The sequence below is a fragment of the Podarcis filfolensis genome (assembly GCF_964270895.1).
Source record: "Podarcis filfolensis genome assembly, chromosome: 10".
NCBI classification, from domain to species: Eukaryota; Metazoa; Chordata; class Lepidosauria; order Squamata; family Lacertidae; genus Podarcis; species Podarcis filfolensis.
In genome coordinates, this window is record NC_139612.1 from 21,764,423 (window position 1) to 21,791,033 (window position 26,611).

Genomic DNA, 26,611 nt, shown 5'->3' on the forward strand with positions numbered 1-26,611 from the left:
ATTTTATAAGGGGTGGGGGTGGGGAAGAGGGGACGCCTGTGGTCAGAATGAAGATCACATTTCATTACACTGATTATTACACGCAAGTAAGCCCTTCCCCTTACATGTTCTTGAATTGTACAGTGGTACCTCGGGTTACATACGCTTCAGGTTACATATGCTTCAGGTTACAGACTCCGCTTACCCAGAAATAGTACCTCGGATTAAGAACTTTGCTTCAGGATGAGAACAGAAATCGTGTGGCAGCAGCGGGAGGCCCCATTACCTAAAGTGGTGCTTCAGGTTAAGAACAGTTTCAGGTTAAGGACAGACCTCCAGAACGAATTAAGTACTTAACCCGAGGTACCACTGTATAATGATCCTCAGTCAAGAGTCAAAAATTTGAGCCTTTTCAGTTTCACAGACATCCAGTTCTGAAACAGCTACCGGGCAGGAAACAGGTATTTTTCTCCTTCTAAGAGGGAATAAATCTTGGCCCTACGAGCATGGAAATAGAAGGAACATTCTGTCCTACCTATTTCAGAATTCCAAGTTTGCTGATTGGTATATCTGAGCATCAGAGTTTCTGGTACACCGTAGTTGCTGATCCATGTGCAGCATGCTGGTGATGTTATTTGGCACCCTATAGCCATCTTGATGAGAAGCTAGCATTCTCTAGTCCCACTCATTCCTTTCGGCATGGCCGTTTCCCAATACACATACACTTGCCCTCATTTTTTTTTGTTCACAGATGACTTCTCATAGAATTGTTGAGTTGGACCCAAGCATCATCTAGTCCAACCCCCTGCAGTGCGGTTATCCTGTCCCTGAGGTGGGAACCACCAACCTTTTGGTTAACAACCAGATGCACAAATCCATTGTGCCACCTGTGCTTGATGCTTTTGATTCTTGCAAATAGGGAAAATTCTTGATTATTATAAAATAGTTTTAATTTGATGCCTCTTTTGCGGGATGTCTGATACAGACGATTTTGTTGAAATTATGGTACCCTTTAATAAAATACTCAAATGAACAACACCCTGATGACTGGCACCCACTAATTACACATATAGGTTTAATAGTCAATCCCTTTTCCCAGGGAACTCTGGGAATAGTAGCTTTGTGAGGGGAAATAGGGTCAGCTCCCTTACTACTACACAAACTAGACTTTTCAGTATTCTTTGAGGGAAGCCATGACTGTTTGAAGTTACATAATACTGCTTTGGATGTGTATACAGTGGTACCTCAGGTTAAGTACTTAATTCATTCCAGAGGTCCGTACTTAACCTGAAACTGTTCTTAACCTGAAGCACCACTTTAGCTAATGGGGCCTCCTGCTGCTGCTGCACCGCTGGAGCACAATTTCCGTTCTCATCCTGAAGCAAAGTTCTTAACCTGAAGCACTATTTCTGGGTTAGCGGAGTCTGTAACCTGAAGCGTATGTAACCTGAAGTGTATGTAACCTGAGGTACCACTGTACTCCAGATGAGTCCATTGACACTGTGTCAGTTGCGAAAAGCATAGTTCTGATATTTGCCGAAACAAAGTAGTTGTTAACAATAAACAAAAAAAGTGAGCAGTTTGCATTTTCAAGACAACGAAATATGAGTTTAGTTTTCATTTAACCTGTTTGGAAAACAGACACATAGCAACATTTTGGCTCAAATAACTTAGCCCAGAAAATGTCTAATTCAGGTCCCCTTAAAGATAGTTTTTTATCGTTTTAATAACATAAAATACAACTGATTTCTGTTACTTGAGACTAAAAAAAAAAAAGGAAAGCCCAACCCTTATGGTAATGAGAATATTGTTCTGCATTTCTTTGTAGCTGGAAATGGAGAAATCGCAGTTGCAAGAGCTCGAAATGGAACATAAGAAACTCTGTGCTCGTCTTGAGGAGGAGCGTGGCAAGAATAAACAAGTCGTATTGATGTTAGTGAAAGAATGTAAACAGCTCTCCAGTCGAATAGTCGAAGAGGCCCAGAAGCTGGAAGAGGTCATGGCAAAATTCGAGGAAGAAAAGAAGAAAGCCGGCGAATTGGAGGAATCTCTTGCTGTTGAGAAGCAGCGGAGTGCGCAGATGGAAGCCCAAATGGAAAAGCAGCTTTCTGACTTCGACACCGAAAGGGAGCAACTGCATGCCAGGCTTGGCAGAGAGGAAGCGCACACCTATGACCTCCGAGAAGAGAGGGAGAGGATGAGAAAAATGATTGAGCAGCTGAAAAAGGAGAACGACAGTAAGTTGCACCTTTCCCTCCCGCGTAAGAACAAAGATAGAGGTTCCGCTTCTGTATCTGTCGGAACAGAGGGACCGGCTTTGAGAACGCTTGCCTGCCAGACAGACGCGGCGTTGCTAGATGGTGGAACCGAAAGTGTTAGGAAGTTGCCTTTAACTGTTCCGGTAAAGCCTTCGGCTGTCAACCCTTTGCTCTCTGGCCACACAAAGATGAATGTATGCTCCAATGCCGGCTTTGTGAAGCCAGTCATGGACAGGCATTCTTCTTGCAATGACCTGCTCCTGTCCCCCTCAACTCCCATTCTGACTCAAGGCCAAAGCAGAATTGAGGAGAACGGACCAAATGCAACGCCTGACTTAACCAATCTACCTTCCCCCTTCCCAAATAACATTGCACCCTCTCCAGCACCCAGTATAGCACCTCAGAGCTACCTGCAAGCGTCGTCTATGCACTCTCTGCATTCTCCATCCGCCGGCAGTACCGGGCATCAAGGTCTGAATCCACGCGTCCAGGCAGCTAGGTTTAGATTTCAAACCAATGCTAACGACCAAGACCAAAACGGAAACACTACCCAAAGCCCTCCATCGAGAGACGTGTCGCCCACGAGTCGAGACAACCTAGTTGCCAAGCAGCTAGCTCGGAATACCGTCACCCAGGTCCTGTCAAGATTCACAAGTCCTCAAGGCGCTCCGCCTGGACGGCCGGGAATGTCACATTCGATAGACGTTGGCACGTATCCTCCCCCAGTCGGTAGAATGGGTTTAAAGACTCCCAGTGTGTCGAGGATTGACAGAGGAAACCCTCCGCCCATTCCTCCCAAAAAGCCAGGCCTTTCACAGACTCCATCTCCACCGCACCCACAGCTTAAAGTCCTTATGGATAGTGGTCGCTCCCCTAATATAGGTGCCAAAACTGACAGCAAAACCCTAGTCTCACCTCCTTCCAGTTCACCTCAAGGAATCAGGGTAATAAATGAGGAGGTCATTTCTAAGTCCTCACCTCAGCTGCCACCAAAACCAACACTAGATATATCTGTGGCATCTGCAGGCTGTGCCATACCAGCCATGGCCACATCTCAGGTGGGTGCCTGGCCTCCCCAATCCCCTGGACTGAACCAACCTGCATGTTCAGAAAGTTCCTTTGTCATTCCCACCACCATTGCCTGTAGCTCCTCCATAAACCCTGTTAGTGCTTCATCCTGTAGACCATGTGATTCAGACAGCCTACTGGTAACAGCATCAGGTAAAGGGATTGTCAATATACTCCTAAACTTGTTGCTACTTTGCCATATTTTTCCATAGCTTTCCTTTTCCCTAAGCCTCTTCTTTCCCTTTTTTTGCTTCTTGAAATTTCCATGTGCGGTTTCTTTTAAGTTTCAGGGGTATGGGAAATCCATTTCATGGGGCCATAACATAGTTTTCCCCACACAAGAAATTTGTGTATTTCCTTCCAAGATGGAAACCCTAAAGTCTAGAATAATTTTTAAGGGTGAACTTTATGTTATATGTAGTTTCATGACTCCTCTCCCCTCCCTTCTGTCTCTTTTTTAATCAGGTAAAGCAGAAGATGGGTGTTCATGTTTGTTTAACCATTTACTTCCCGGCTGCTTGTTCACTCAAAGTTGCTCTCCCCCAAACTACTTTTCTCCCCAAAGATATAAAAGGCACAGGCCTCTGTACTTTTTAAATCCATGTCTGGGAAAGAAAGAGTTAAACAGCCCCTCCCCCCCTTCCCCTCACCAGTCCCATGTTCCATCTTTTATCAGAGGTTTTACCTGATAATAAAAGAGCCTTCAGAGAAAAGACTTCAGGAACTAGACATGATGTGTAGTTTTGCACGCACAGCCACGGGTGAGAGGCTGCAGCCTCGAGCTCATCTAGGAACGAGGATATTCAATTACCTTGAAAATCTCAGTGAACTATTTAAGAACTGCTTCTGTGTCACATTCCTTTAGAGGTTTTGGCCACTCAGCTTTTGAGAGCACTCCAGGAGTGACTTCCCAATGCCTCTCTTGTGAAACCAAAGGACTGGAGCTGATTTTTTTTAAAAAAAAAAAAACGATTGGCCCAGTTTTAGCTTTTTTATATGACTGGATATATTTTATTGACTTTATTTGTGGAGGGTTTTCTCCCCACTCCTCTAACGCCACTGGATTTGGTTTTTGTGCTCCACAGCCCAGTTGGGTATAGGTCAACAACAAGGTTTTGCGCTAGAAGCGCCAAGGCTTAGTCCATGTTCAGCCCAGGTGTCCTTACTGCCCTGAAGCATTCCTGAAAGACACTGAGGACATGTGAAGTTTTCATTTCCTTCAAATGGGCTTTACATTGAATTCTGCTTCACACTTTGGGCAAGGCCTTAGTAGAATTCTGTGCCTCCATATTTAATGATAGTGGCCATGCCAGAAAGCCTGCCTTCTCTTTGAACAGAGAGTTGGGTTTGGGTCTCCCTTAATGGACTGTGCCCATCTTAGCTATGAATGTAGGTTCTCATCCTGAAAAGGACAGCACGTTCCCAGAAAAAAGCTTATGCTAAGACATTGAGGAAGCAGGCCTTTCTTATATATGTCAATAGCGTGGTGATGCATTAGGAAAAAATTAGTCTAAGTGGATTGCATCATATTCATAAAGCTTCCAATGTTTATCCTCACTTCACATGCATCTTCTGATATTTGGGGTGCCAAAGTGATAGGCATTCAGGGATCCAAAATGTACTTTCTCTGCTTAAGAATAGCAAGGAGATTTTGAGCTCTGAGGGTAAGAATCTAGGGCTTGGGGAGACCAGTGGTCCATGAAGGATATGGGGAAGAGTGCCTGGAGTCTCAGACATGCTTAAAGGCCGTAGAGGTGGGTGTTGTGGAGTTGCCCTCCCAGCACTGGTATTGCTGCTTCACGCTTGGGTAGGGTGTCAACAGGGCGACATGTTTGCGCCAGCAGGGCTACCACCAGCTGATCCAGTGGTCCAGACAGTGCACTCATGTGACTTCAACCTCACCAGCCCCTTCCAGGAACAACTTGGTTTCCAGCTTGACTCCATAGCTTCATAACACCACATGTACCACCTCTGCTTAGAAGATAAGCCTTTGTCCATAGAAACATAGAGTTAGAAGGGACCACGAGGGTCATCTAGTCCAACCCCCCGCAATGCAGGGATCTTTCACCCAACACGGGGCTCAAACCCACAACCCTGAGATTAAGAGTCTCGTGCTCTACCAACTGAGCTACCCAGAGTGCCTTGCAATCTCTAAAATCACTCAGGACCACATGTAATTAAACCTTGCCACCATTTTAGAAGTATTGTAAGACATTTCTGTATGGACTGGATTTTGGACATTGGATTTGAGCTGTTGAAGGATTTTATTTTTCAGCATTTGGTAAGCAGTTTTGCTTGTTTTTTTAAACAAAATTTGTGGGATTTAAAAAATATTTTATATGTTTATTTTTATATTTTATATTTTTGTAGGACTAATAGTCAAACACATGCCTTGCATGTAGAAGGTGCCAGATTCAATCCCTGAATTTATCTAAGTAGGACTGGGGGAGACTCCTGTCTGAAACCCTGGGGAGCTATTGCCAGACTCGTTAAACAGTGCTGACCTAGATGAACCAATGGTCTTGATTGGGCACAAGACAACTTCCTAAGTATTGTTTATATGTTTTCTTTAAGGAGGAAACATGCTATACATTCAAATAAATAACGTCATGCTTTATTAGAACTGCCTGGCCCTTTGGAGATTGAGATAGGTGGCATGAAGAGCCCCTGAGTGACAATATTCTGCAAAAAAATCCAAATCAAAATGATATTTATGGTTTACATGCTATTATAACGGAAGTGAGGTACATAGGGTACACAGGGAAGTGTTCTAATGGATGTAGTTAATCACCTTGCTCATTGTATTCCTGTTCCTTCCTTTTTTTCTTTTTTTGTTAAGTGTACTATATTCTGGGGAAACACTGCTCACCACAGTATTCAGGTATCTGAAAAATTCTGGCTAGTGGGCCAGTTATTAGAAATAATAGCAGGCTTACCTTCAGCAAAGTGCAGTTAGTACTGTATTTCAGTCCCAAATGGCAAGACTTGACAATTCAATTCCAAATTGTTCATTGAAACTCAGCATGCAGTTCTTAACGTTTAATTAAATGCCAAGTGCTGGTCGATTGAATATACATTTGTTAATCATGTTGAAAAGAACCACCGGGTGTATTAGAAAGCTGTTCAAAAATTGATTTGGATTCTGGTTGCAGTAGGCTTTTCACATTTCATAACAGACAGTGAATGCAAAAGGTATTTATCTGGGAATTCACCTCCCACTTTTTGATGATAAAATCAAACTCAAGGCAGCTTTAAGTTTGCTTTGGTTCGATATAACTTGGAGACAGTAACCTAACTGTTCCTCTTTTTCAATCAATAATAAAATGGTTCACCCATTAACTAGGGATTGGTATTATGGGGTAGCAATGTTTTATTGCCCTAGTAACATATCACCCTTTCCTGTAATGATGTAGTCTCATTCCACAAAAGACTAATTATTATAATGGCAATAAAAAGAGATTAAAATGCTTAAGGAACACCTATCATACATCCTATTGGATCAACTTGGCAACACATTTGCTTTTAAATTACTGTTACCCTTTTTTCTCTTCATTCTAAGAGACATGTTACTGTTGCTTCTGTAAGTCAATTGGCAATAAATCTCTAGGATACTTTTCTGTAGGCAACCTACATTAAAGTAACATAGCTTGCATCTTGGCTGCCTCTAAGAAGCATGTCATCCTTGCAGTAGCATCAACATAGAATCCCCTTCATATGATCCCTTTCTCCATGTGCTTGTGGTATGAGCAAAGACCATGGGAAGCTACCTTAAAACATGCCATACCTTTTGTCCATCTAGCCAAATATCATCTGCTCTGATCACCTGGCTGGGACTCTGGAAGCTGTCTGCCAAGTTACCTGCTTCCAGATAATTTTAGCAGGATATGCCAGAGTTTGAACAGGAGACCATCCACATGCAAAGAATGTGCTCTATCATTGAGCTATTTGTTGTTGTTTAGTCGTTTAGTCGTGTCCGACTCTTCGTGACCCCATGGACCAGAGCACGCCAGGCACTTCTGTCTTCCACTGCCTCCCGCAGTTTGGTCAGACTCTATCCAACTTCGAAGACACTATCCAACCATCTCGTCCTCTGTCGTCCCCTTCTCCTTGTGCCCTCCATCTTTCCCAACATCAGGGTCTTTTCCATTTCTTTAAGAACTTGCCATAGTTTGCTGTGGTCGACACAGTCAAAGGCTTTTGCATAGTCAATGAAGCAGAAGTAGATGTCTTTCTGGAACTCTCTGGCTTTCTCCATAATCCAGCGCATGTTTGCAATTTGGTCTCTGGTTCCTCTGCCTCTTCTAAATCCAGCTTGCACTTCTGGGAGTTCTCGGTCCACATACTGCTTGAGCCTTCCTTGTAGAATTTTAAGCATAACCTTGCTAGCGTGTGAAATGAGTGCAATTGTGCGGTAGTTGGAGCATTCTTTAGCACTGCCCTTCTTTGGGATTGGGATGTAGACTGATCTTCTCCAATCCTCTGGCCACTGCTGAGTTTTCCAAACTTGCTGGCATATTGAGTGTAGCACCTTAACAGCATCATCTTTTAAAATTTTAAATAGTTCAGCTGGAATACCATCACTTCCACTGGCCTTGTTATTTGCAGTGCTTTCTAAGGCCCATTTGACTTCACTCTCCAGGATGTCTGGCTCAAGGTCAGCAACCCCACTACCTGGGGTGTACGAGGCATCCATTTCTTTCTGGTATAATTCCTCTGTGTATTCTTGCCACCTCTTCTTGATGTCTTCTGCTTCTGTTAGGTCCTTACCACTTTTGTCCTTTATTATGGCAATCATTGAGCTATGGCACCTCCCATACTCTTCTGTGAAGTAGAAGCACAAGTATATATGGCTATGGGATAAGATAGAGCTACAGTGAATAAGGATTACAGTGAGGGTTGCAGCCTGTGACTTCCCAAAAGGTACGAGTGTGCCAACATCAGCACAATTGCTGTGTATTCATGTAATTCTGGTTAACGTGAGAATTATGCATGGTCACAGATAGACAGGACCAAGCTCAAGGACAGTCATCAGGAAAGAATGCAAAAACATTGCCACATGTGCAGTGACATAGCTTGGGTTGCCAGTTCTCGGGTGGGGTGGATGGGAGGAAAACGGACAGAGAACACATGTGCATTTAGCTGCCTAATGGCACCTGCGTCACCCAGGAGATCATAGCTGCAGAGATAAGAAAAGAATAGTTGTTCCATTGTCTAGAAATTTCACTTCCTGGTTTCACGTGGATAAGATGTTTTCAAGGGACCCCAGTGACGGAAGCACACAGCTATATTGAGGTAGCGCTGGGTGTTGAAATTTTGTGCTGCTAACAATTTTGCGCCCTGTCCCCACGCAACGCCACTGCACGTGTGTAAACAGGCCTGAGTGTTTTTACCATGCGATTCAAACGGAAGTTTTAACATGCCGCTGTCACACAGCAGGTTTGTGCAGTACAGCCAGGTCTGAGTTTCAGGTGTATTTATCATGAAAAGTGCTGTGCAATCAATCCAAAGATTTTTCTAAATATCTAGAGTCCCATGTTGAAGATTCCTAGATCCAATCCAAGTATCTCGCCATGAGCTTATCCAAGTTGTGATCATTCAGGGAGCCTGCCAGTTGTCACTTGAGTACAACTGAGCTTGTTCCATAGGTGTTTTAAGTGAGGCTGTGCAATCCTATTTAAGATGGCAGCAGACGTAGCCTACCAGAACTGAGGGTCACTACCAAGTTGGGTGTTGCTGCCTTTGCTCTTTGTGCCTGATGAACGTGACCAGCTACATTTAGCATGATTCATATCATAGAGATATCTTAAAAAGTATACATGGAATTAGGCAAGACTGGTTATATCTGCTGCCTGGCCACCTTATCATTACCAAATTCATTCTATATGTCAGTGCAGGTCTCTTGTGCGTCTTCATACTTTTGTCAAGCATGAAATGTCAACTGAGTCCCTATTAGCTGTGGGTCACTTTCTTACTTGAAAGATCTCTGTAAGTATTCGTGATTCAGCTCTCTTAATGCCAATGAATAGCCTTCATTATTTTGCCAATGAATATCAATTGAGTTTACAATTCAGACTTGCGGGGGGAAGCATAAATATTAAAATGGCTCTAAGCAATTGAATTTCCCATGCCCTTGGGATTATCCATTCTTTTTAGATTTGCTCTTATTTATTTATTTTTTAAAATCACTTTTCAATCAACGTTGTTTTTATTTGGTTCATTCAGATCTGATTCATCTTTTTGTGATGTGGTTTGCTCATAAAGTGAATGGGGTGCAGGAGAGGTTGGTAATAAACTCTGAAATTAATCATCTCCACAATCTGAAGCTGATGCCAGAAGCTGTTTTTCCCCCCCTGTTCCTTTCATTCTCCCATCACTGCATGTCCAGCACGCTTTCCCAGATGCTTCGTATTTGCTAACTTCTTGCATATGAAACCACAAAGCTTACTCATGTCTCCGAATTTTGTTATGCATTTTCCTGAATGAATACAAACCTGTGGTTCTTCTTCCTTGCCAACTCTTAGAAATCGGTGCCGATTCAATGTTACGTTAACAGTGGGATTTGCATACGAAATATGCAATGCAGTTATTATTGCTTAGTTTGTATATGCTATGTTTTGGAAGGCTTTCTCATGCTCCTGCTTCATATGTTAATCCTACATGGACCTCCTCTTCCAACACTCATACATGCAGTGGTGTGTGTGTGTGTGTGTGTGTGTGATTGCTGCATGCAGGAATCTTCATGTGTGTTTCAGGCTCTTGCCTGGAATTGCTTTCCATGCTGGGACCCTGTTAATTTGTAAAGCAGTTCACCAAGAAGATAAAATTTAAGCTCTGCTGGGAAGGTGAATGCAATATTAATAATATCCAGATCTGCTTTAGTGCACAGTAAACCTACTTTATCTAATATCTATATGACTGAAAAGATATTGCACTCGTTTAAAAAGCTAAGATAGAATTCAAAAGCTTTTTCTGAAAATGGCTTTCATCTGTGTTTGTAGCCATGGCCAAAAATCTCTTTAACCTTCCCTCTCTACCCACATCTGAACAACAGTTACAAATGGCATCCCAACATTTGATTGCTACCATTCCTAAATAAGTGCTAAATCAAGTACTTATTGCTGGAAGCTCCATTTTGTTCCTCCACTCTCTTTCTCTACCAGCCCGACACCCAAAGGAAAATAAACCAGATAACCATGATTGTCTAACAGGTTCAGTAAAAGGGCTCCTTGAATTAGGCCTGCGACAGGGTGCATCTTCCTGCCAGTGCTGCTGGACCTGGTTGTTGTTGTTGTTTAGTCATTTAGTTGTGTCCGAGTCTTTGTGACCCCATGGACCAGAGCACGCCAGGCACTCCTGTGTTCCACTGCCTCCCGCAGCTTGGTCAATCTCATGTTAGTAGTTTCAAGAACACTGTCCAACCATCTCGTCCTCTGCCGTCCCCTTCTCCTTGTGCCCTCCATCTTTCCCAACATCAGGATCTTTTCCAGGGAGTCTTCTCTTCTCATGAGGTGGCCAAAATATTGGAGCCTCATCTTCAGGATCTGTCCTTCCAGTGAACACTCAGGGCTGATTTCCTTCAGAATGGGTAGGTTTGATCTTCTTGCAGTCCATGGGACTCTCAAGAGCTCTCAAGACCTGGTTAGCTTAACATTATAAACATACACAAATGAGGTTTGCTTCCATTCTAGCAGGAATTCCCCATTCATTGTTCACTTCTAAAGAGACATCCAGTAATGTCATAGTCAGTCCATTGTATTCGAGCAGTTTTAATGTTCCCTCCCCCAATGGGTTTTGTGGTGATTTGCGGGGGGGGGGGGCGGTGGTAAACAAATGCAACTGCAAAACCAACCTGTCCAGTGTGAATAAGCAAAACACCATTGAGGCTTTTAACGGCCTTGGTAGTTAGTGATGAATAACCTCTTAAATTCACCGTGAATAGCCTCTCTTTAATTGTCCCAGTATCCCTTCTAGTCTTGCAAATGGGCCAGAAAAAGAATTACTGGTTTATGCTAATTATTTTTCTTTTCATATTTTATATAGTGAGAACACACTATTTTCTAGTTTGAGAGAAAAGCAGTAATTAACCCTTCTCTCATCAATGGGAACCAAAAATGGCATTAAGGCTGCAGTTCTATACATGTTTAGCTGAGAATAAGTCCCCTTGAACTCAGTGGATTTTACTTCTGAGTAGACATGCATAGCATTGTGCTGTGAGAAATTCAAGGGGCAATTAAGAGGCTGTTCACCACCATTCCTGCACCCATGCCCATCAAGGAGGAATAAAATGGGTTGGCCTCCAGTGAAGAAACTTAATTAAAATTGCTGGAAACCTATGCTGTTTTTGCTTGTCTGGAATGCCCATTTTTATTCTTCCAGCTAATTGGGGGAAAGCAAACCACAGCAATGCTAAAGGACTCTAATGTGGAAGCAATCTAGTTAAAATATAAAGGTTTCTTTCATCTAGATTTTATCCGTTTTTTTCTGTTAGGTCTTTCTTTCTTTCTTTCTTTCTTTCTTTCTTTCTTTCTTTCTTTCTTTCTTTGTAAGGCAAATTTAGATGATATTCCCAACTTTTTATGATGACTTGTAGTTCTTTAAATAGAAAGGAAATCATTAAAACTATATTAAAAACTCTTTTCTTTTCTCTCAGTCTTCCCTTTTTTCTATTTCTTCCTTTCCTTTATTAAACATTCACAACTTCCTATAATAGCCTGCCATGCATGAACCTGATGAAATGGATTCTTCATCACACACACACACACACACACACACACACACACACACACACACACTTGAGAGTCCCATGGACCACAAGAAGATCAAACCTACCCATTCTTAAGGAAATCAGCCCTGAGTGCTCACTGGAACGACAGATCCTGAAGCTGAGGCTCCAATACTTTGGCCACCTCATGAGAAGAGAAGACTCCCTGGAAAAGACCCTGATGTTGGGAAAGATGGAGGGCACAAGGAGAAGGGGACGACAGAGGATGAGATGGTTGGACAGTGTTCTCGAAGCTACTAGCATGAGTTTGACCAAACTGCGGGAGGCAGTGGAAGACAAGAGTGCCTAGCATGCTCTGGTCCATGGGGTCATGAAGAGTCGGACACAACTAAACGACTAAACAACAACAATATATAACAACACCATGTGTTTATGTTTAATCAAGCAACTTCCTTGGGCTACCAAGAATTCTAAGTTTGGCTCCTTTTGCCTGCTGGGCTAGGGGTGATAGTGGGGACATCTCTAATAAGAGAGGCTGACCTTGAAACTCTATTGGAGTTTCCTAGAGAGAGTTTTCTCCCTACTTCCATCCTGTTCACCCCTTCTGTGCTGTCCACCCCTGAACTGTTTAGTGGCAAAGTGGTATTGGTCAAGGAGGGGGGGAAATTGATGTTGTCATTAGTGGCAACAGAATAACCCCAAGGTAAGTACCTCCAGGGAGATAAGCAGAGCTGTTATTCTATTGCCTATTGCCTGCACTTAACCTTTGTGCCCATCCAATCCTCTGACTTCCTTCCTTTGTTCCATCATCTTCTGCCATTAGTTAGCTTTGTCCCCCAGTCTGTTAGTGCCTTCCATTAACCTTCTCATTGGTTCCTGCCCAGTAGCTGCCCCCTTAATATGGTGTCCAAGACCAATGAGACCCATTGCACTTCTACTATGGGCCATTTTCTGTATTTTTCTTTTAAATTCAGTCAATACATTTATGATTATTTTCCATGGCATAAATGATTGTTTTCTGCTACGAGAAAAATCTCTCCTCTTTTAAACACCACCTTTATTGAGACGTGTAACGTTTATGAGTCGGTTTGCTTAGACTTCATTAAAGACATGGCAGCTTTTTAAAACTTTGGAGATAACCAAATCCTACAGTAATTGGAAATAGATAATTTAATGAATGGCTGTTAAGTTGAGAAAAACAAGAGCAGAATCCTTTCTACATCAAGGAGGCCATAGAAATTACCGTATTTTTTGCTCTATAAGACTCACTTTTTCCCTCCTAAAAAGTAAGGGGAAATGTGTGTGCGTCTTATGGAGCAAATGCAGGCTGCGCAGCTATCACAGAAGCCAGAACAGCAAGAGGGATTACTGCTTTCACTGTGCAGTGATCCCTCTTGCTGTTCTGGCTTCTGAGATTCAGAATATTTTTTTTCTTGTTTTCCTCCTCCAAAAACTAGGTGCGTCTTGTGGTCTGGTGCATCTTATAGAGCAAAAAATACGGTATATTTTACAATACAAATATTACCAAACCTGGTGTTTAAAATTCATGATCCTTCCAACTTATAGCAAGGATGGGGAACCTGTGACCTTCCAGATATCATTGGATTCTAATTCCAGTTAGTCCTGGCCAGCATGGCCAATGGTAAGAGATGTAGTTCAACTACATTTGGCAAGCCTCAAATTCCTCATTCCTGGCTTATAGTGTGGGCAGTTGTTATAACCTGATTATAACCCGAACCTCAATGAAGGTTGGAAATCCCTTTGGAATTTCTCCTTTGTCGATCGGCAATCCACACTTGCAAGAAGCGATATCTATTTTCAATCCCCTTTTCTATTTCCTTTTGCAGCCTTTTGATCAAGGAAGAGTTCACAAAGTCTTCCGCACCCTATACAGCAGACTTCATGCCCTTAATAAACTCTCCTCTAAAGCTGCTAACGCCTGATACCTGGAATGTCTATCCAAGATAACTCCTATAATTTCCTAAAATTCTGTTCTGTCGCTTGCGTTTCGTACTGGACAATGTGGAAGCTTTTGCCAGTCATTTTGATGTAATTAATTAATTGCTGCTCTTTAGTCCTTACTGTAAAACGCAAAGGAAGTTGCATTCCTGCTGCCACATTTGAGATGACTCTGTGCAGTGTTTACACCAGCTGAGGAACAAGCAGGCTTAGACAGTAGGCACCGGTGTGAGATTTAAATGTACTTTCAACTAAAATGCCTGTCATATTTTGCATGGATTTAAGCAGATTTTCTTAAGAGAATACTGATAAAAACGACTCCTTAAAATCATATGTAACTTTAAACCTATGCAAATTTTATCTCAATCCTCTTTTTAATTTTTTAAATTTTTTTTGCTAAATTTAAACCAAAATAACTTGAGCTAGCTTTTCAACTAAAACATAATCTTTTTTTTAAAAGAAAAAAAACCAAAAACCAAAATCTAGGCAATGGCACTGTACCAAAAGTGGATAGAGTGTTTCCTTGAGCTTACCTAAATAATAAATTGTTTCAGTTAGCATGTGTGTGATTTGAAGCTATCTTTGGATCCAGGATTTATTTATTTATTTATTTATTTAAAAAAGTTGTGCTAATTTTTTATATGTGCTGAAACGGCAGTATCTGTTTTCGTTTGTAGAACTTTTGAAATAGCTTTCAAAGTGTGCAGCTTTAACTTCTTCATGTGTGTTCTCTCTAATTGATGTTGCTTTTAACTCGCAGGCTGGTCTCCCTCCCTAACCCCTTTATTAATGAGTGGTGGTCCTGTCCCCCTGGGTGGCAGGCCCACCCTTCTTCACCAAGCTGCTGCCCAGGGAAATGTAACTTTATTGTCAATGCTGCTTAATGAAGAAGGTCTGGACATTAATGACTCCTGTGAAGATGGCTATTCTGCCTTGTATTCTGCTGCTATGAATGGACATACAGGTATGGATTTTGTCCGTGCCCTGACTTTACTATCTGCTGTCTTTATATGTGCTTTTGTAGTTCAGGGGAGGAATTCCACAGTGCGCTAAGGTGATTGTTCCACCAGGGCAAGCATTTTGGCTTCCCAGAGAGAACAATCTCCTCTCTCCTTTCTCTAGGTAAAGGGACCCCTGACCATTAGGTCCACTTGTGACTGACTCTGGGGTTGTGGCGCTCATCTCGCTTTATTGGCCGAGGGAGCCGGCGTACAGCTTCTGGGTCACGTGGCCAGCATGACTGAGCCGCTTCTGGAAAACCAGAGCAGCGCACAGAAATGCCGTTTACCTTCCCGCCGGAGCAGTACCTATTTATCTGCTTGCACTTTGACATGCTTTCGAACTGCTAGGTTGGCAGGAGCAGGGACCGAGCAACGGGAGCTCACCCCGTTGCGGGGATTTGAACCGCCAACCTTCTTATTGGCAAGCCCTAGGCTCAGTGGTTTAACCCACAGTGCCACCTGTGTCCCCTCTTTTCTCTAGGCTTCTCCTAACAGGCCCCTAAGCCCATTTTGGGGGGAAACCCCCGTTGCACAACCAGAAGTCCTCGTACAGGACTTCCACCGATAGGACTCATTAATTGAATCCCACCCTGTGTACTTAACAGTGACATCCTAAACGTGGCTATGGAGAAGCAAGTCCCCTTGATTTCAGTGGGGTTTATTCCCATGCAGACGAGGGCAGGGTTGCCTAAGGTTGCAGCACTAGACACCAAGGGTGAGGAAACTGGTCAGGTCGGTGGGCCTACCTCTTGGCCAAATTTTGGACAGGTGGACGGTTAATCGCCTAATGCCACCGTGACATCAAGTGATGATTGTCAGGATTTCAAAGCAGTATCACACACATATAATGTCAGGTGCGGAGCAAGTGGATTTGCTTTGGGGCAAATGGCCAACTGGAACCAGGGTCAAATTTGGCTTGCGAGGCAAAAGTTTCCCGCCCCTCCTATGCACACTTACCTAGGGGTTTGTCTCACTGGACTGTTGCAGGGAGCCAGGCTTTTTAGTAGACATGTATAGTTAAACCACAGAGCCTAGGACTTGCTAATCAGAAGGTCAGCGGTTCGAATCCCCGTGACGGGGTGAGCTCCCGTTGCTCGGTCCCTGCCCCTGCCAACCTAGCAGTTTGAAAGCACATCAAAGTGCAAGTAGATAAATAGGTACCGCTCCGGCGGGAAGGTAAACAGTGTTTCCATGCGCTGCTCTGGTTCGCCAGAAGCGGCTTAGTCATGCTGGCCACATGACCCAGAAGCTGTACGCCAGCTCCCTCGGCCAATAAAGCGAGATGAGCGCCGCAACCCTGGAGTCAGTCATGACTGGACCTAATGGTCAGGGGTCCCTTTACCTTTTTATAGGATTCCATACCCTCCAACATTTCTCCGATGAAAATAGGGACACCATTTTCCATAACAATAAATAATAATTTTATTATTTATTCCCCACCCATCTGACTAGGTTACCCTGGCAGCTCTGGGCAGCTTCCAACATATATAAAAACATAATAAAACATTAAACATTTTTTTAAAAAATCCCTATACAGGGCTGCCTTTAGATGTCTTTTGAAGGTTGTATAGTTACGTATCTCCTTGGCTTGGGGGGTCACATAACTCCACACCCTCCAACATTTCTCTGATGAAAATAGGAGCATCCTGTCATACCCTCCAACATTTCTCCACTGAAAATAAGGCCGTCGTAAGGAAAACCATGACATTCCATGATCAAATCAGAAACCAGGACAGTTTCTGTAGATCCAGGACTGTCCCTGGAAAATAGGGGCACTTGGAGAATTTGGGATTCCACTGTTATTGGCGGCATGCCCTTGATCTTTCATTCTGAAATTATATGGAGAAAACAGTATTAACATCAAAGTCTTGCTGAGACATTTCAACACAGTTTAAGCAAATGGAAAGCTTTTATGGTCAAATAATTTTTATCACTCCTGGTGAATATTCAAGACTTGTATATGTTGGAAGGAAGGCAAAACAGCCCACTGAGAAACTGGTACAATTTGGACGGAAACTTGATGGCTGTGTTTCTTCTGCCTAAAACAAATAATGAAATCGATCACAGGGGGAACACACAATGAGGTAGAAAAGCTGGGGGTTTTCAGTGGGCTGTCACGATGATAACAATTTGGATTTGTTTTCAGAATGAGGAAATATATCAGTACCAAGTTTAATATTTTACTTATGACAGCGAAGAGGGGTGGTTGCAGAGAAATCCAGGTTCTGCTCTGTGATTGGCCATTAAAGTTCACTGAGTGACCTTGGGCCAGCTGTTGTCCCTCTGCTTAGCAAAGTTGTTGGAAAGCTGAACTGTTGCTCTGTATTCCAGAGAGAAATGGCAGGATCAAGCCATGAACCAGTGCAGATCCTGAACAACTTGATCTTGCAGCCCTAAGATTAGCTCCTGGTGTGAGACATTAATATTTCGGTATAGTCACAGGGGAGCAATACGCCCCTCACATAAGCTCTGGGGTCTGATTTCAGCCCTTCTACACTCGTCTCCTTCCCCTGTAGACATAGATGTGTCTACACTTGGGTCAGGATGGGACACTTACAGCCTCAGAATCCCATAAGCACTTCATCAGATTTGAGCAAGAGGTAGCATAGAAAGCTGTTGGGGTGGCGGACACAGTAAGGAAGGCAGTGGTTGCAAGGAAATCGTGGAGGTACATAAGAAGAATCCTTTTGGATTAGACCAACATTTCAGTTGCCAGCTTCCCAGTGTGGCCAGTCACAAGTCTCCCACAAGCTAGACAGGAAGGTAGTAGACCTCTCTCATCGATTCTTCTTGGCAAATGACATTCTGCCTCTGAATGGGGAGCGTGAATGTAGCCATCATGACTTGGAGCGGTAGACATCTCCTCTGTGGATTTTTCTTATCCACTTACTAAGTCATCTTAAGCTAGCGGCCATCACCAAATCTTGTGACAGCAAAATCCAAAGTTGGAAAATTTCCAGTGTATTCTAAAGCATTAGAAGGCTCAGAAAGGTTTTTCTTTCTGTATTGGCTCCCTGTCTGTGGAGTGTTCTCCCCAGGGAAGTTCACCTGGTCCCCTCATTACGTATTTTTAGGTGAAAACGTTTCTTTTCAACCAGGCCTTGGGCTGAATAATATTCTGGGGCCTTTTAAATGTGTCTGTGGGAAGAGGGGGTTATTGTTTTGCTGTTTTGTTTTAATCTTTTACTTGCTTTTATCCTGTATTTTATTCTGTGAACCTCCCTGAGATCTTATGAAGAAGGGTGTTATATAAAACTAATAAATAAAATAAAAATAAAAAAAGAACTTGGTGAATGGGAAGACTTTGTTAATTTGCTCTCTCTATGTATGAGAGATAAGTTTGCCTTGCCCAGGTGTCCTAGCAAGCTGGCATCACAATACAGAATATTGCCTTTCGTAGATAAGAACATACGAAGACCCATCTAGTCCAGCACTCTGTTTCAACAGTTAGACAACCAGATATCCAAAGGAACTTTTATGGTTACATACTGTAGATGCGCGGTTTCTGAGGAATGCTCTCTGGTTTTCAGACCCTTATCTCTCCCCACCGCTTCCCTCTTATATATCAATATGCCTTTGTGTTTTCCAACTCCTAGATTGTGTAAGATTGCTGCTGACTTCAGAAGCTCAAGTTGATCCTGTTGATAAAAATGGCTTTACACCCTTGTGTTCAGCAGTTGCTCAGGGACATTGCAAGTAAGTAACGTGGCAATTATGTGTTTCTCCAGACACAGAATTCCTTGTAATCTTTTAAGTATTGGGGTGCACAAGCTGCGAGAGAAAAACGTACTCAATTAAAGACTTATTCCTGCCTATAATCCTCAGTTGTAATATTATTATGAGATTTTCTGTTAGAAGTAGGGATGTTTGGGGATTTTTTAAAAGAGCTCTCTAGTTTCTATGATTTTCTTACAATAAAGCCATGCTCCAAAAACGATTTCGCTTTCATACGTCTGTGGAAGCACATGCTGCAAGCATTTTAAGTTACTTATTTGTATTTTTATGTTAGAAACCTTCTTGTGGTCTTCAGATGAAGGGCAGCCTATAAATTTAATAAATAATAGTGTTATTTCAAATGGGAAAAATGGGTCTTGCCTTCTAAAAATGCATCTCTTAACGGGAGCTCTGGACGGATTTATGGTCAAGCTTTTACTGAAAGCCTTATCAGCCATTTCTTTGAGCACAAAAATTAAATGAAAAGCATGTGTTGGCAGCTGATGGGGAAATTGCGTTCATTGATATTTTGCCTTTGATCCTTCAAAAAGTGGTCTGCCTACAGAAAAAGCCCCCTCAGTTGGGGTATAATATGTCAAAGAGCAAGGATGTTTCATTTAACGCAGTGCCTGAGGAAACGGAATAAAGGCACACTTTTGTAGGACTTTGGTGGTAACTGACTGAAGCAATACATTACAATTTTGAAAAGCTGCTTTCTTGTGAGAAATATCTGTGTACTATATTTAACCATGGAAGGATATAAAATTTTTTTTTGGGGGGGGGTCAGTTGGGATTGGCCGGTAAGGTGAGGAAGCTGAAGTTATCCGCAAATCAGTTCCTCACTGTTATCAAGGTGTGAGAAACTGTTTAAATATCCCCAGAAATAGGAGAAGTATAGTATTGTGAGCTACATTCTCTAATGTGAGCCTCTCAGAGCTTTCACACTTATAATTGAAAAAGGGGTAACAGACCTTCCTTTAACAGTCTGCTTAAAGAGATTTGCTGAATTCATGTTTCCTCCTCCTCCTCCTCCTCCTCCTCCTTCTCAGCAAACTAGTGATCTGATATCCTCCCCCTCACCAAAAAAATAAAATAAAACTTAGAACCTTACTACTCTTACTTGAATGTAAGTCTGATTAGTTGGCTCTAAGAAAACATGCTGAAATTTGTAGCCTTTTGGCATTTTATTCTGGGTTTAGTGCCATTTCCTATCCTGGGAGCTTACACTCAAGACCCTCCTCTATATAAAAAAATAGTTTGTGTGCATTGGGTGCTTTGGCCTACAAGAAAGATAATGTGAATGCCAAATCATGTAGTCATTATTGGGCATACCCATGTCTGACATGAATATCCTTCCCACATTACAATTTCTGTGATAAGAGAATGCTGAGGAGGCTTGTGGTTTGTTGATTGCATCATTGCATGCAAATAAGCATGGACCTGGAGTCCATGGGGTTACAAAGAGTCGGACACGACTAAACAACAAATGCAAATAAGCTGATACTAATTTTTATGTGTTCCGTTTGTACTACCGGAGCCTTTGAGGCGATAATTCGATTGTTTTATATATATATATATATATATATATATATATATATATATATATATATATATATATATATCCCTTTTCATTTTGAAGGCTCTGAGCAGGGATAGTATAATGGGACAAGTATGCATGTTGTTGTAGGAGCAGCGTCTTTCAAGATATGCCTTTCATAGCTGCTGAATACTTTACATTTCTTGATAAATGAAACTCTTTCACTATTCTATGAAAGATTGTAGAAAAATAGAGCTGATATCAGCTCTTTTCAGGTAATCTTGTATCCATCCATCCTCTCTGGACTTGAATAGGATTAATTCTAATAGTGCTGCAAAGATCCATATTTTACTGATGATTTGATTGTGTCTATTCAATCTTATGGATGGTATCTCCTGCAAATTTTGCTATTCCGTTTTCCTAGGGTTGCCAAAAAGTAAAAACCAGGGTACCCTGAAAGTTGTTGAGCTTTTGTTTAACAAAATCACAATATTGCGATTATCCTATGATCTAGGACAAAGTGCCACCTTTCATAAATTTCCCCTGGATGTCAGTTCCAGCTTTCAGATTCAGACATATGGCAGCCCTATTTTGCCTTGCCACCCTAGCCGATACTGTTGCTGCCCCAGAAATCTGGCATTTAAATGACTGAGATGCTATTTATATTGGCTAGAACTCCACATAGTTCAGACAGGTGTGGTGCAGGTTTTCCTGTGGGGCTGTCAATCAGACTGACCTGAGGCAACCCTGTTATTCCAGTTACAGATAACATCCTTTCAGTGGAAAGTGTCACTTCTGCCATCTCGTCTGGTGGCTTGTCAGATTTTGCCCCAGAGTTCAGCACTCAGTTGAGAGGAGACTTGGAATTGATCTCAGCTTCCTGCCATTTGGAGAGCAATGTGCTCTCTTGTGACCATAAACTTGAACCTATAACCCCTGCTCATTTACATACATTTCAATTCTTTCTGCAGCTTTTGCTCTCATCTTCATTTCCTTTTAATCTCAGACAGCCCTGTCCTTATTTCCTCCTGCTTTCCCTCCCACCAGATTCTTGTGCTTCTGTTCCTTAAATGTTTTGATGCTTCTCATTTTTCCTCCTATTTATCAGTCCCTCTTAATTTTTCTAACACTTTGCCTCTTGTTTTCCTCCTCTCCTTGCCTAAATCTTTTCTTACCATACCTCTCTTGTTGCATATCTGTTCTGCTTCGTCCTGACACCCCAGTTTTGCAGTGCCTAGTTCTTCCCCCTGCCCTCAGTCTCTATCAAAAAATGAGGTCTTAAAAAGGAATAAGATGCATTCTACATATACAGGTAACTCGCAACATATGTACTTTTAACTTGCGCAATTTCAGCTTTAAGTGCTTTACCTACTAGCCAACTGAAATCACACAAACTAAACACACGCAAGGCGGGGAGCTTAAAAGCTCTTTCTGCACCAGGTTTTCCTGCTGCAGAAAAAGTGCTTAAGCTCTCTCTCTGCTTTGTGAAGGCAAGTCCTGCTCAGCACACCAGCTTCAGAAAGGTAGGGATGCTCACACAGGGACAGTTCCAGGATTGTTTTGACTATACACGATTTCAGCTTTGTGTGCAATCTCCAGAACATAACCCCTGTGAATTACCTGTATTTTATATTGCAGTGAAGCCATTTAGATTTAAGGAGATTGCTGGCTACCAGAATGAATAGTGCCAAATGTGCTGTTCTTAAACAAAGGTTTCTAATTACCTGAAGTATAAAATTCAATTAAATGTTTTTCTGGAATCCAGAAGGAGCAAAGGCAGGAGTGGATGCATTTATTATATAGGTAATCTGAATTCTATACGGTTGTGACCAGTTCAGGGTCAGAAGACGAGGGAGTTGTTGCAACCAAAACCAGGTGTTGGCTAGTGTGAGTGGAGTTTCCATTGGGAAGACATGATTTTGACCCTGTAACCTGTGCTTTTATTGCTTTGATCATCAGATGCTTGTACCAAAAGCTTTTAACATTCCACACATCCCGACTATACAGGGTTCATGGAAGAAGCTGCCATGTTGAACCCTGTCACATGCAGACTTGCACACTTCACAGACTCTTAAGCACACATGGCTACTATCTCAAAGGCCTTCCTCTTTAGCTAGGCCTCATTGCATCTCTTTGGAAATCCTGTTCTCAATTTGATATCTGGAGTTTGTGCTTCTGTTACTTGCTGGGACTCGGAGCATGCTTCCTGTTGTAGGTGCCAACTTGTAGGGGCCGTGGGGACTTCGCCCCTCCTCAGTAAAATATTTGAGGGGGCCGGGCCCCCACAAAGTTATGGACATTCCCATTCAAATGGTGTGTGCGCACTGCATCATAGGATTGATTATGCAGGGCAGAGCTTACCTGCTCCCCCACAATATTTTATTGGCACCCCTGCTTCCTGCCCTTGAATTTTCCTTACATTGGTACTTGCCCATATGCAGCTGCCCAAGATTTACAACTGGCATCTGGTGCCTTGCTCCCTGATCCACTCAGAGAGCTATTAGATGCATGAATACTAGTGTCGGGTATAGTGGTCACTTATCTGTGGAATTCCCTTCACAGAGAAATATGCTTAGATTCCTCTCTATTGGCTTTTAGAAGAGACCTTATTTTATTTTTATCAACAAAAAATGCATCCTGGTTTTACAGCACTGTGGTCCATTCTACTGATGCTAATTTAACGTTGTTGTTTCCTGTTTTTATTGTTTTTATTGCTTGTAATCATAACACGTGCTAATTGCTTGGAAGAGTGAACACCCTAAAAAGGCAGGATTTCATGAAATCTATTTAAATAAATAAAACAAATAAATAATGCCATATTAATAAGCTAAGGAGACATGTGCGAACACAAATTGACCAGTTTGCTTGTTATAATTCAAATATTCTGCAACATATTCCTCAAACTTCATTAGCTGAAGTCTCCACAAATAACTGGATGAGAGAATTTGCCTATTTTCAGTATCCAGGCATCAATTTTGAATTTAATATGCGTCCCTGATCATAATGGTTTTAAGGCAATTACCTTTGTTGATGCAGTATAATCGAATCTATGTTTGGAGAAGGTATTGTAGCTGAATGGCATTTTAAAGGTCATGTCTTTTCCAGGTCAGGTATTCTTCTAACATATCCAATGCTTCTGTCCCTAGATGTGCAGAATTATTAATCATGTATCATGCTGACATTAATCACGCTGCTGAAAAGGGAGAGACACCTCTCTACTTGGCCTGTAGAAATGGAAATAATGAATGTGTCAAACTCTTGTTGGAAGCCGGAGCAGACAGAAGTGCAGAAACCTGTGTAAGTCTTAAAAGCCCATTTTTCAAAGTCAACATTTCAAGAAGAGCAGGAATGAGCTGCTTCAGAATGGTTTCGGTTGAGGCATATATTAATAACCCTAACGGCTGCATTGCTGTGTGTCAAAATGGCTTCTGTTGAGGCATTTGTTCATAATCTTAACTGCTGTAGTGCATGAAATCCTTTGGAATTAATGGAAGGTTTCACATTTATATGGTTGTGTGCCATTGTAAAATGCCTTCAACTGCATTCAATTATTTATTTCCCCATAAGATTTCTGAAATAATTATCTTTCCTGTCATCCTGCCTCACAGACTTGAAATTTGAAGCAGTTGTTACTCACATCCTGCTCCTATAAGCTCTTGTTTTCCATGATGTCAACTTCAATAGAGATTTTTCTTGTCTCTAATTCAAAAGCCTGGACACCTTGCTTAGGAGAAGATTGCTTTTGTTCTTCCTGCAGAGGAAACAGTCTACAAAGGGGTGGTAAAAAAACTGAGGATTCTTTTGGGGTTTTTAAAAAAGGAACTTCTGAGAGAGTAATAGATCAGACTAAATAAGGAAGATTCTTATTCTATCTTTGAAATTAACATACAACAAATGAATATTAAGAAACTGACATCTCACTGTTGTTTGGACTTTGGAAGATGCAGAAATATGTTAAAAATACAGGAGCAGAAATATTTTGTTCCTAATAACAAAGAAGCAGATAAATCATCCCAATTTATTACCACCCGCCATTCCTATATCCATATATCAAATTACGTTTCCTGCTAAGGACTCATTCATATGTTTTTAAAGTAACTATTTCAGTGCATGAATATTATAAAGCAGTGGTTTTTAAACACTGTATTGTTAGGGTGTTCGTTGCACAACTCCTACAAATTTTGCTGGAGAGTTCAGGATGTACTCTTGGTTCATATCGTCCTTACCTATCATCCCCTGAAAACTAGGCAGATATCTTAAAACATGTCCAGTACTATTTATGTGCTTCTGGGGGAGTGGTGGACGTGTTGGCAGCATTTGGACGTAAGAGTTCCTTTTGGTGTATTTTGACAGGAAAAATTCTAGCCTCCCCCATTGCCTCTTCTCCTCTAGTGCAGCCACAAAAAGGAGATTGGGAGCCTTCACTTCCAGTTTGGATTAACCACAGTTTAGCAATATAAACCTTAAACTGTGGTGAATCTTACCTATGGTTTATTGAAAGAAGCCAGCTTTGTAAACAACAGTTTGCAGGGCTCTGATGAAATGGCAAGCTGTGATTAATCAAAACAGAAGCACAAACTTCTGGATTGCTACAGAGGAGGCTGGGGCGTGGGGGCACACAAGCTTGGGGTGTATCATGTGGCCTTTATCTCCCAAGAAGTTAGTCTACCATTATCCTTATTCTATCAAGGAACATTTGCTAAGTTTCCCATAACACAGTTTGAAATTCAAAGTTATAGGCACATAAATTACTCTTGTTGCTGCTGGTGTGACAACTTACTATGCTTGTTTAAATTATATTTAATGTATCTTCAATCTTTTATTGGAAGCAGCCCAGAGTGGCTGGAGAAACCCAGCGAGATGGGCAGGGTATAAATTATTATTATTATTATTATTATTATTATTATTATTATTAGCCCATTACATTCAATGGAGCATACTATATTCATATTGTACGTAAAATTTGGGGTAATATTTCCAATGTGTCTCTCAGTACTGACTGAACTGTCCAGTGTTAGGTTGGATGGATTGTTGCTCTGTCAATATAAGTATCTTTGTCTATTGAGTGAAGAGGGACGTGAAGAGTGTACTGAGTGAAGAGAGCCTAGGACTTGCCGATCAGAAGGTTGGCGGTTCGAATCCCTGCGATGGGGTGAGCTCCTGTTGCTCAGTCCCTGCTCCTGCCAACCTAGCAGTTCGAAAGCACGTCAAAGTGCAAGTAGATAAATAGGTACTGCTCTAGCAGGAAGGTAAATGGTGTTTCCATGCGCTGCTCTGGTTCACCAGAAGCGGCTTAGTCATGTTGGTCACATGACCTGGAAGCTGTACGCCGGCTCCCTCAGCCAATAAAACGAGATGAGCGCTGCAACCCCAGAGTTGGCCACAACTGGACCTAATGGTCAGGGGTCCCTTTACATTTACCTATATTGAGTGAAGCATTTGTTTCCACTCAGAGACGTGGTAGAAGATCACAACAGAAATCAGAGAGAGAAATAGAAATGTGAAATGGAACAGAAGCAGAACAGGTTCTGTATTAAAGGCATCGTGGTCTCTGATTCAATTGCATAAGGCTGAAGATCTCTGGTTTGTAAATGCAGCTTTTATCAGAGTCCTTGTTAATTTTGTGAACGATTTCATCCAGAAATGGTTCAGAAACGTATCTATCACTCATTGTGCCATTTAATAAGCAAAGGTCCCTAGACATGCCTTGCTTAACAAGATAGATATGGCCGGTTTGGAAATGATCTGTGGAACAGGTGGTTCAAAGATGTTTATACATGCCAGCCTTAGGGCTGCCTTCAGAGAGCACTTTATTCTGTTTCCTCACCTGATATTTTTAGGCTTTATGTGATCTTTCACATGTCGTAACAGCCACTTCCGGAAAACTAGGGGAATCTCGTGGACGTTTAGCTCTCATATGTTAATTGCTTCCAGAGAAGAATCTGTTTGCAATCACAGTAATCTAGAAAATCACAGAAGTTTTGCATTTCCCCAGTATTCATGAATCTCAACACTGCTGCTCACATGATGAAATTTGGGGCAGTATCCCAGCATACAGTTCTTCCCTGTTGTTTTCATGGGGAAGAGAAGTGCACATGTGCATATGGTGGCAGGGGGTTGTGGTTTCAGGATGACAAATCCAACGATGTCCTCTGGTGTCTATAAATTTTAGCTCAACCTGGTAGTAGATCCATCAAAAAGGCCCAGTTCCATAACACAGCAGGTCATGCAGTGCAAAAGGAACATTAGATACTGGGAGAGAAGCGCTAGCATTATAACCAGGAAAACTAATGCAATAATCCCCATGTCTGAAGCCCCATGTGGTCCTCTGTGTCCATTCCTGCATCTGTGCGATCCTAGGTGGGCTACAAAA

General features: G+C 42.0%; 1 protein-coding gene across 2 annotated transcripts in view; it reads left to right on the forward strand.

Moving 5' to 3' along the window:
• CTTNBP2 (cortactin binding protein 2) overlaps positions 1 to 26,611 on the forward strand; it is a 114,385-nt gene that overhangs the window by 41,872 nt on the left and 45,902 nt on the right. For both annotated transcript variants that reach the window (XM_083574310.1, XM_083574309.1), the window contains exons 4-7: positions 1,808 to 3,458; positions 14,747 to 14,950; positions 18,584 to 18,683; positions 23,385 to 23,535. In XM_083574310.1, coding sequence (XP_083430436.1) covers positions 1,808 to 3,458; positions 14,747 to 14,950; positions 18,584 to 18,683; positions 23,385 to 23,535 — 2,106 coding nt within the window. The remainder of the gene's footprint in view (positions 1 to 1,807; positions 3,459 to 14,746; positions 14,951 to 18,583; positions 18,684 to 23,384; positions 23,536 to 26,611) is intronic.